The following is an 11,520-nucleotide window of genomic DNA, read 5'->3' as shown; positions in this document are numbered from 1 at the left end:
AATGCAAAAGTAAACCTACGTGCTAGTCAGACTACGTAAATTACGTTGTGAATGCGCTCTTGCGTAACAACTCACAGCACACGACAACGAATCTTCATGAATAATTAATAATCGGCGATTGTATTTTTTTGTTATTTACTTATTTATGGAGCTAATGAATGCCATTATAGTAAAACCGACTATTAATTAATGGCATAAAATACTGACTAAACAAATAGAATATTTTTGTCAAAAGACAAAAACAAAAAATCCTCTGCTAAATGAAAATAAACACACACACACACACACACACACACACACACACACACACACACACACACACATGTTGGTCTATGTGGTTTACAGGGACTCTCCATAGGCGTAATGGTTTTTATACTGTACAAACCGTATTTTCTATCCCCTTACACTGCCCCTGCCCCTAAACCTACCCGTGCACAGGAAACATTCTGCATTTTTACTTTCTCAAAAAAACATCATTTAGTATGTTTTTAAGGCCATTTGAATTATGAGGACATTTGATATGTCCTCATAAACCACATTTATAGAGTAATACCAGTGTAATACCCATGTAGTTATACAAATTTGTGTCCTCATAAACCACATAAACAGGCTCACACACACACACACACACACACACACACACACACACACACACACACACACACACACACACACACACACACACACACACACACACACACACACACACATTCATGAACTCAACACAAGCATGAACACAACACAGGCAACACAATTAATTAAAAAACATTTAAGTTTTAATAAGATCATGTTTTGTTACAAAAGTGCAATTATTATTAATCTCCATTTAGGTGTTTTCAGCCATGTTGCTGAAAAAGAGGAGGGGGTGAGGGTGGAAACAAAACAGATAAAATGTAAGTACAAAACCATCTCAATATAACCTCAGTGAAAAGTTGTTTTGAGAGTTGTAAAGATGCTTACCAGTAACGCACGCCCTCTGGTCTCAATGGGCATAAAGGCCACTCCCACCGCACAAATCACACACGCTGTGGCGAATGGTGACAGGGCCAAAATCACAGACCTAGACATTAACACCTATGACACAAGCTACAATGTTATCTTTGTATAAATCAAAAGCGTTAAACACAAAACAGATATTTATTTAGACACACACACATGGAAAGTCAAACACAGAGCACCTGTGCAATAAAAGGTGCGATCATTCCCCCAACTCGACTGAAGGATGTGCAAAAACCCATTCCGATTGAGCGCACGGATGTGGGATAAACCTGCAAACACACACCAATCATTACACTTTAATTTTAATATAATACTAATAATAATATTAATTTAATAACAATAATTACTCACCCTCATGTCATTCCAAATCAATAAGACTATGAAATCTGAGAGATTTCTGTCCCTCCACTGAAAGTCTATTCAAAATATATAAATGGATATTTTGGATGTATTGGAATGACTTGAGGGTAAGAGTAATTGATGACATTTTTGGATGAACTATCAATTAGGGTTAGTTCACCCAAAAATGAAATTGATGTCATTAATGACTCACCCTAATGTCGTTCCACACCCGTAAGACCTCCGTTCATCTTCAGAACACAGTTTAAGATATTTAATATTTAGTCAGAGAGCGTATCCAAGTGTATGCACACTATACTGTCCATGTCCAGAAAGGGAATAAAAACATCAACAAAGTAGTCCATATGTGACATTAGTTAGTTCATTAGAATCCCTTGAAGCTTCGAAAATACTATACAAAATACAAATACATTTTGGTCCAAAAATAACAAAAATTATGACTTTATTCAGTATTGTCTTCTCTTCCATGTTTGTGTTCAATCCTCAAATAAAGATTTAAAAGGTTGTGAATCAGCGTATTGATTCATGATTCAGACGTGTATCAAACGTGTATCGATTTACTGATTCATGACTGTTTGAATCTTTATTTGAGGATTGAACACAAACGTGGAAGAGAAGACAATGCTGAGTAAAGTCGTAGTTTTTCATATTTTTGGACCAAAATGTATTTTTGATGTCTCAAGAGATTCTAATGAACTAACTGATATCACATATGGACTACTCTGATGATGTTTTTATTCCCTTTCTGGACATGGACAGTATAGTGTGCATACACTTAGATACGCTCTCAGACTGAATATAAAATATCTTAAACTGTGTTCTGAAGATGAACGGAGGCCTTACGGGTGTGGAACGACATTAGGGGGAGTCATTAATGACATCAATTTCATTTTTGGGTGAACTAACCCTTTAAGATATGAAGAGGAAGTGGAGTGTTCATGTGTTTGGTCTCACCTCTGCTGTGTAAATATAGACCACATTAAAATTCATGGAAACCACAGAGCGGAGAAGGAAGAGCAGTACAGTGAAACCAAACCTGCACAGGGACAAACACATTATCACTTGTAACAACACATGGCCACAAGAGGACCAGGAATTGTTTTTACACCCCTATCGTAAGTAAATGACTATGTGGAGATTAGCTTACTGCCATACTACTTTCTGCATTATATTTTATTAACACTGTTCAAAGCATGTATAGAATATGTAAAACAGATGATACTATACTTAATTACTAAAGCAATAATAGCAGTGTGAACTTATCAGCAGGTACACAATATAATTCCAAATTAAGTATTACGTAATTGAACATACGAATCCCATAAATAAATTTACATTTTTCTTTTACATTTTAATTTTAGTTCAAGTTTGAGTAATTTTGTTGTTATTTAAATGTTTATTTATTTATATAAATGTTTATTTAAATGTTTATTATGTTTATTATTTAGATATGTTTTTTTCTACTTTCTTAGTTGGCAATGTAATTTTTTTTTAATAACATACATTTTATTTTATATTTACATTAATAAAAAAAAATTAAAAACTTTTTTATACTGTACATTATATTTGTAATTCATTTACAATTGTAATATTTGTCATTGAAAATAATTATTGGCTTTTTTAAATTATTAACACACAATATATATATATATATATATATATATATATATATATATATATATATATATATATATATATATATATATATATATATATATATATATATATATATAGTGTGTGTTAAAACAGATGTTTTTATTTAGAATGATTTATATTGTGTTTTAATGAGCAAATAATGCTTTTTATGGTTTTAATTTAAATGTAAAATAATTTTACAGAACAAATGAATATACTCACATTGTTGTGCAAATATTAACAAGCATGAAAAAAACGGCAGACAACACCAGCAGTATGGCCATGCTGGGCTTCCGTCCGAATACATTTAACAAGCAGATATTGAGGGGGATGACTGCAGAGGAAACACATACATCAGGTTTTAACATTCGACTAAACAGAATATGTGAAAATGTGGAGAGTGAGAGGTCAAAGGTCACTCACGTGCCACCTCGCCCAAACAGCTGATGAGGAGGGTCTGGTAATCAGCCATGTTGAAGGGGATGCAGTAACACAGCGTGTCTTCCTGGTTGTGTTTGATCTGGTGCTCTAAGTCGGCATCTGTCACACAGAGAAGGTTCTTCTCCAGTAACTCAGAGCCGCTGAGGACGGAGCCATAATAAGTGAAGGAGGCCACAAACCTGTGGATAAACAATGTAATACATCTCACATCTAGCATACAAACACTGCACAGGAACTGAAAAGTGTATTTGCTGATCTCACACACACACACACACACACACACACACACACACACACACACACACACACACACACACACACACACACACACACACACACACACACACACACAATAACCAAAGGGAAATTAGACATTACCATGAGTACCACAACAATAGTGATGTTCTTCTATATGTCGGGCTGATCAGAGTCATGGCATTTCCTCTTTCTGTCTAAATACAAACAGACATTTCAGTTGTACTTTTCTGTGCGTTTACACAGACCAAAAAGCATACATTATTCCTTAAGAACATATAGATACTGTTCAAAAGTACCCACAATCTCAAATGATTAATATATTTTTAATTCAGGTTTCATTTAATTGATTTCATACACATATTGCATAAATAAGTACATGTTATTAGTACAGTATACAACCTGTATACAAAAAACGGCCCCATATCGGTTATTGACCAATTTCCTTTTTATTTATGTGTATCTGTAAATATTGCATGTTTAAATGTACGGGCTTATTTTTACATTTAGGTCACGTTTCTCATCATCTAACACTCACAGAAAGTTAAGCTGAACATGATATCAAGCATTATGCAATTATTTACTTTTGCTTATTGCTTAACTGAAACTGTCATAAAGCAAAAAAAAGAAAAAGGAACTTCTCATACACACCACTTCAGGTTCCCGTAGTTCTCCTTCCGGTAGGGTGGCACCATTCATCCTGGCGATCCAATTAAGTGTAGACAAGGCTCCTTGTATGTTACCTGCTGAGACCTGGTACCGCGCAGACTCAGGAATAAACTAACATGAAGGAAAAGAGCAAGCGAGTGAGTCAAAGAAAAACATCTACTTCATCTTTCATTTACTTCAGCATGTTTCAGCACCATTTAGATGAAACTCACCAAGAAGAGGCCAATGAGTATGATGCTGGGAATAATGGAAAAACGGATCATCCAGCGCCAGCCCATCGTGGGCACCACGGTCATACCGAGAACGATAATAAGCATGGATCCCAGCATCCAGAAGATCTGTCCAACAACACATGTTAAGTCAGGGTTGGAGATTTCCCAGTTGCAGGTCAAACATAAATTTAAAAAACACTTTCAGAAGCTCCTTTAAAGGTGCTATAGAAAATTATAATTATTATTATGATTTTCCATTTGACACTCACTGAGGCAAGAGGAAGCAAGGATGCTCTGTGTTTAGCTGGGATGAATTCGGTCTTCAAAACAAACCTTTAAAAAGAAAAAGTTTTGGAACTTAAAGGCCCATTCACACAAAGGTAAACTGTATATTTTATCCAGCTGATGAATGATTAAGAGATTGACAGCCAATCAGAATGCATTGTGATATAATGATCTTGAGCATTTAAAGGGTTAGTTCACCCAAAAATGAAAATTCTGTAATTAATTATTTACCCTCATGTCGTTCGACACCCGTAAGATCTCCGTTCATCTTCAGAACACAAATGAAGATATTTTTGTTGAAATCCGATGGCTCAGAAAGGCCTTCATTGACAGCAATGTCATTTCCTCTCTCAAGACCCATAAAAGGTACTAAAGACGTCGTTACAAAGCCCATCTCACTACTGAGGTTCTACAATAATTTAATGAAGCAATGAGAATATGACTTATAGTGATAGCCGATTTCAAAACACTGCTTCCTGAAACTTCAGAGGGTATGAATCAGTGTATCGGATCAGCAGTTCAGATCGCCAATGTCACGTGATTTCAGCAGTTTGTTGGTTTGACACACGATCCGAATCATGAATCGATATGCTGATTCATTAAGCTCAGAGGCTTCAGGAAGGAGTGTTTTGAAATTGCCCATCACTATATTAGTCGTTATTTCATTTTTTTGCGCACAAAAACTATTCTCGTCGCTTCATAAAATTATTGTAGACTTTTTAAAGACGTCTTTAGTGTCTTTTATGGGTCTTCAGAGAGGAAATTATATTGTGGCCTTTCTGAGCCATCGGATTTCAACAAAAATATCTTAATCTGTGTTCCGAAGATGAACGGAGGTCTTACGGGTCTGGAACGACATGAGGGTGAGTAATTAATGACAGAATTTTTATTTTTGGGTGAACTAACCCTTTAAAGTGACAGACAAGCACCTGCTTAGAATAAACAGAACAATATTGTCTGCTGGTGTGGATGCTAACATAGTTATCGTTATAGTTATCATTCTTGGTGTGAATGGGCCTTTGGTCAATGCATTTGAATTATTATTTTTATGTATTCTGGAAAATTAAGTCTCCCACGATTTATGACCAAAGAATTTCCATGACATTTGCAGTTGTTTATGATTACTGGATCAAAGTTTTAAAAATACTTTGATTTAGACAGATTTCCTAATGAATCGATCAAACAAAAATGACTCCAAAGAACAATTTGCTCACAAAATGAACATTTCTATGGCTCGCAAGCAAGTCATTGTCTAACAAAGAGATATTTTTTAAATATTTTTCAGCAAAATATATGTATAAAAAAAATTTCAGAACTTTCCAGTCCTAAACCTCTATTTAAACAAACCTTGAAATTTCTAGGTTTGTATGTATTAAAAGTATGTGCATACAGTATGTTTTGCATATTCTCACCCTTGAGATGTGGCTGCAACACCGCAGCCCACCATACAGCGCAGGAAGATGAACCAGCCGTACGATGGAGAGAATGAAGTGAGCAGAGAAAAATATGATGCCCATATAAAACCACCAAACACCACCTGTGCACACAAACACATGTTTTCTAATCTAATTAACCTTAAAGTCACAATATACCACTTATGGGTTAAACGGAATATCGTCTGACCTTCCAGCGTCCATATTTGTCGGCAACATAGCCACAGAGGACCCCAAATACCATAAAACCCAGGAACACCATCTAAAATCATACACAAACACAAACAAAATACCATTCCTTTAATGACTATTTCTGAATTGTATAGAATGGCACACAAAATAATGGCAATCAAAAACCTGGGACAGAACGTACTTCAGCATGAGCTAAATTACATCACTTTTAAATGGATACAAAAAGATCAATCAAACTGGTCAGACAGGCACATGTGTGCACCTCGCACTGCAACATTCCATTCCTCTCGAACTTCAAACAGAAAACAAAATAAAGGGCTCTGATTGGACGAGCAGCTCACCGTGGAGACAAGGGCCACCTCCCAATCCTCTAGACGCCATTCACAGCGGATCTCAGGAGAAACCACAGCCAACAACATGATCTCCATTGCCTCCACTATCTACACACACACATCAGCTATGAAACATTCAAGCAGTAAAAACACAGTATGTATGCTGGTTAATGAATCATAGACAAACACACACACTTATCTTACATTGGCACTACCCATGATGACAAAAAGGAGAATATGGAAACGGCCGAAGCCGATGCTCTCCACAGCCTCCTCAACGGTGTAGCATCTCGGTTCTGTATGAGCTAGAGAAGTCAAAATCCCCCTCAATAAGATGACTGGAAGGTATTTGCATTGCTCTCTGAGAGAATAAACAGATCTACTTTAAGTTTTTTTGTTTGCTTGTTCCTCACCTTTGGCATCAGCAGGTTCAGCAGGTGTGTTATTGCTGCTACAAGTGTTGATCTCTTCATCCAGCTCCAGCTCCAGTTCCTGAAGCTGGATGGCATTGACCAGTTCGGTCTTCATGGAAGACGATCGCTTTAATGCCATCCTCTCTGAAAAGTCGACTTATTGCTTGAATCGTAGACACTGAAAAGTTTGGACGAAACCTTTATGTTAACAAAAAAAGAAAAGAAAAAAAGAGGCAAAGACCTAAAAGCAACAGATGAATGCTTACATAAAAAGTATGATGGAATCATATTTTTTTGATAACATTGTAACACCATGATTTTATTTTAACGTGTACCGTACGTGATACAGGCATGTTTTTAGGGGATTTTATCATGTTTTTGTACATGGCACCATGGTAATCACCTTTTTTGACATACATCATGGTTACACCATTTTTCTAGACAAATAACATGATCATAGCCTACCATGTTATTTTGTTGGTCATGGTTGCACCATGTTTTCTATGACAAGTATCATTACGATATTCTTTTATGTCTTTTGATCAATAAAAAAACGAAATGAATTAAACATTAATTAAACAATTAATTACACAAATACCAAATTACCACCTGATACCTTCACTAGGCTATACAACAGTAGATTTTTGAATGTGCTCAAATTATTATTTATGTTACAATGAAGGATGAACATTACAGTACACGATAACACAGCAGACTATTCTACTTAGCCTATGAGTTTATAATGAAACGTGAGCTTGATCAAATTAAATTCTTACTATAACACCGATGATAGGGTCATCAAAAACGATCCTTCGTCATGGCGAAGCCTTTCCCATCGCAACTCACCGCGATTGACACTTTTTTTGATACTGTATTTCACCGACAGGCAGCTGTTCCTGAATTTCCCGTATTTGTGTCAAGACCTTTCAGTGATTTATGCAAATCAGTGTAGCAAAACGATAAATATGGGTCCTACTAAACTACTTCGAGTGTATGATCCAGATTCTGAACTCTGTAGAAATGGTTAAGCTCCTTTGTAAAGATGCCGCATCAACCTCTCCCGCAGTATCAACACCTGTCGACAGGTAAACACCGTCACAACCTTCAGCGTGTAAGTGGTTCTGGCTAACTTTTAAAGGGCCATGTCTCTTTTTCTCTCTCTCTAAAGATAACACGCCCTATATCGGCTTTCTTTGCTCTACTTCTAGAACTGTGGATTATTTTGCTGTTTATCGAGACTGGACGCGGCTACTTTAAGTGGACAAACAGGTTTTAGTGTTGCTCATGACCTAAATCTGGTAAACAAAGCTGTGGGCTCTGACGTGTTTGTAGTGTCCATATAGCTTACATTCACGCCAAAAGGAAATAATTGTAATTTTACGGACCTGTTAGGCAGGAGACGTGAGTAATGTTACAGGTTTCAGACGAAGAGGGCGTGACCAAAATGCTGACAGGTGACATTAGCTACTGTAGCGACTGGAGGGATGAGTGAATTAATCACATTTATGAATCGAATCTTTTCAACGAAACGAATCCATTAAATCTCTTAACAAAACTGTTTACTTTAATGACATGGGTATGACATGGGTATTACAAGAAGAGGGTGACTTATGTCCCCACTTTCAAAAGGCTTATAAATCATATACAGAATGCGTTTTCTTTTCTTTTTGCTGAGAAAGTAAACTGTGGGGGGGAGAGAGAGAGAGGAGAGAGAGAGAGAGAGAGAGAGAGAGAGAGAGAGAGAGAGAGAGAGAGAGAGAGAGAGAGAGAGAGAGAGAGAGAGAGAGAGAGAGAGAGAGATAACATGGTATAGTCTTATAAGACAGTTCCCACAGAATCAGGTAAGAATATTTTAGGACATAAATATCCTATAATATTTATTGAAGCCATAACTGAATCTTTAACTGTTATAGAGGACAGACAGACAGACAGATAGAAAAATAGATAGACAGATAGACAGATAGATAGATAGATAGATAGATAGATAGATAGATAGATAGATAGATAGATAGATAGATAGATAGATAGATAGATAGATAGATAGATAGATAGATAGATAGATAGATAGATAGATAGATCTTGTGGTTATGTTTCACAACTGCTTTAAATTTGTATTATTAATCTTTTTTTTTTAAGATTTATGCTGCATTACAAATTGTATTAGACAAGTTGCCTCTACCCAGTACTGACACAAAAGAGACATAACTGACGGCACATTGTTTATTATTTATTTTACACGACAATATAGAGACATTAAACATCAAATACTGGGATGCAGTTTGCAGAGACCAAGAGAGAAATAAACAAGACAGAAGTATATATATATATATATATATATATATATATATACCTCCATGGTATGATCACAAAGATGGTGTTAGCATCTTCAACAAAAGAGATGATAACGTTGTTAGATTTCAGGTAGTTTAAATGAAATAAACTTTCTTAATTTAGTTTACATTCCTATGACATCCACTATGGCACCGACATAGGGACAGGGGGAGGTATACTATTGCGCACGCAAATCACACACACACACGACAGTCAAAATATCTCTCACACACACACACACACACACACACACACACACACACACACACACACACACACACACACACACACACACACACACACACACACACACACACACACACACACACAGCATTCAGTTAATCTCAGCGTTTGTACATTGTAATTGCTATAAATGTAATTAAGTTCAGTTCAATGCTGTAAGGATTTTATGGTTTCAGACAGTCAAAATATCTCTCTCTCACACACACACACACACACACACACACACACACACACACACACACACACACACACACACACACACACACACACACACACACACACACACACACACACACACACACACACACACTCAGTGTATTGAGTATAGCACCATGTTAATCAATTGACTGTAATATAACACTTATTCTCAACTCAATTTAGTCTTTTATGAATGCGTACACTTCTCATTAAGAAATATGCAAAATTGAAAATAAAAAAAATGGAAGAAAATTAAAAATCCCAGTTGGTCTTTGCTCAGTGGGAAAGGGGGCGTCTACCAATGATGTTTGCCTCTTACTGGTCAACCGTGGACTAGATACTGAATATTTAAATATGGAGAAATGTCCGTTTACATATTAATACTCTTTCTATGAGATATATTTTAGTCATAAATATTGATTTTCAAATACTTTCAAAAATATTATTCAGGTTTAAAAATGACAAAATACTGAAAATTTCTTTTCTTTTTTGATGATGATGATGATTAAGATGGTTTCTCTGTGCTTTGACCATTGGTTTTTAGTCTAATGAACCATTACATAGTAGTCTTTCAAAGCTAAATTCTATCAAGCTTGTTTGTTGTATTTTTTTCAATATTTTAGAGACTATTAGCATGCCCATCAAGACAAAATCACACAAAATAAACAAGGAAGAAATAAAGTAAAATCCATCACTTCACATGCGTTCCCATTGTAAGGCCTGCCAGAAGTCTACATGATTGATAAAAATATAGAAAAAATGAAGAAAGGACAGTGAAATTAAGGAGATAAAAAAACAAACAATCTCAAAAACAGAAAGGGTTTCCACACAATTTGACCAATACATTTTCATGACTTATCAATTAGTTGTTTATTGATTATAGTCATGATCTATTGCACTCCCGAAAGAGCAATTTCATGCAAATAAAATATTTACTAGATATATATGATGTACCCTGAAATCTAGAAAATATTACTATGGAAAACATTTTCATGATATTCCACATAAGTGTGGAAACCCCATATGACTAAAACATTTTTTTTATAATAATAATAATAATACAAATTAAAAAACATAGGGGAAAATAGAAATAAAAAGTTTGACCCAAATAATAAAAAAGAGAGTAAAATAATACAAAGAATTAAAAAGGAACATTGAACAAGGCCTTTAACCTCAACACATTTCCTTAAAGGAATCTTTACAATACCTCTGTGCAAATCCACATGACCAAATACATGAAAATACATTGAGAATGCCTACCGAATTACGAAGCTAAAGGAACTATATGCCTCAACAGTGATTTGGTCTTTTTTTAAATGTCCCATAGCAACACTTTTCCCCACATCTTTATGACGTTTCATAACAATAAAAAATAAATACAATCTAATATGTTTAACATATAATCTAACATATAATCAGATTGTGCTCAATGAGTTGATACATTAATATGCAATATATATATATATATATATATATATATATATATATATATATATATATATATATATATATATATATATAT

At 35.2% G+C, this 11,520-nt stretch overlaps 1 protein-coding gene across 2 annotated transcripts; it reads right to left on the bottom strand.

Moving 5' to 3' along the window:
• Positions 1–789: 789 nt before the first annotated feature.
• On the bottom strand, positions 790–8,713 carry svopl (SVOP-like). Of its 2 annotated transcripts, XM_067427572.1 has the most exons (16): positions 8,003–8,713; positions 7,227–7,404; positions 7,018–7,118; positions 6,823–6,921; positions 6,480–6,551; positions 6,269–6,393; positions 4,841–4,904; positions 4,572–4,697; positions 4,342–4,470; positions 3,814–3,887; positions 3,418–3,614; positions 3,217–3,328; positions 2,314–2,395; positions 1,179–1,268; positions 961–1,074; positions 790–848 (listed from the first exon to the last, which is right to left on the bottom strand). In XM_067427572.1, exons 2-16 carry the CDS (start codon positions 7,363–7,365, stop codon positions 837–839), a joined length of 1,536 nt encoding a protein of 511 aa, XP_067283673.1. In that variant the 5' UTR covers positions 7,366–7,404; positions 8,003–8,713; the 3' UTR covers positions 790–836. The 2 variants fall into 2 exon arrangements, with proteins under 2 accessions (XP_067283673.1, XP_067283674.1); XM_067427573.1 differs by lacking the exons at positions 7,227–7,404; positions 8,003–8,713 and having other exon boundaries at positions 6,823–6,917.
• Positions 8,714–11,520: the final 2,807 nt, after the last annotated feature.

Source organism: Pseudorasbora parva, chromosome 20 (assembly GCF_024679245.1).
Source record: "Pseudorasbora parva isolate DD20220531a chromosome 20, ASM2467924v1, whole genome shotgun sequence".
Taxonomy (NCBI): domain Eukaryota; kingdom Metazoa; phylum Chordata; class Actinopteri; order Cypriniformes; family Gobionidae; genus Pseudorasbora; species Pseudorasbora parva.
Note: the sequence above shows the minus strand (reverse complement) of the source record. Positions and strands in the feature narration are given on the sequence as shown.

Bases quoted from the DNA above. Each gene is read 5' to 3' on its own strand.
- svopl (XM_067427572.1), bottom strand. From the start codon at position 7,365: ATGGCATTAAAGCGATCGTCTTCCATGAAGACCGAACTGGTCAATGCC. The intron at 4,905-6,268 runs GTGAGAATATGC...TTCTTTTTAAAG, and splicing joins GTTGCAGCCACATCTCAAGG to GTTTGTTTTGAAGACCGAAT. The intron at 1,269-2,313 runs GTGAGACCAAAC...GTGTGTTTGCAG, and splicing joins TCTATATTTACACAGCAGAG to GTTTATCCCACATCCGTGCG.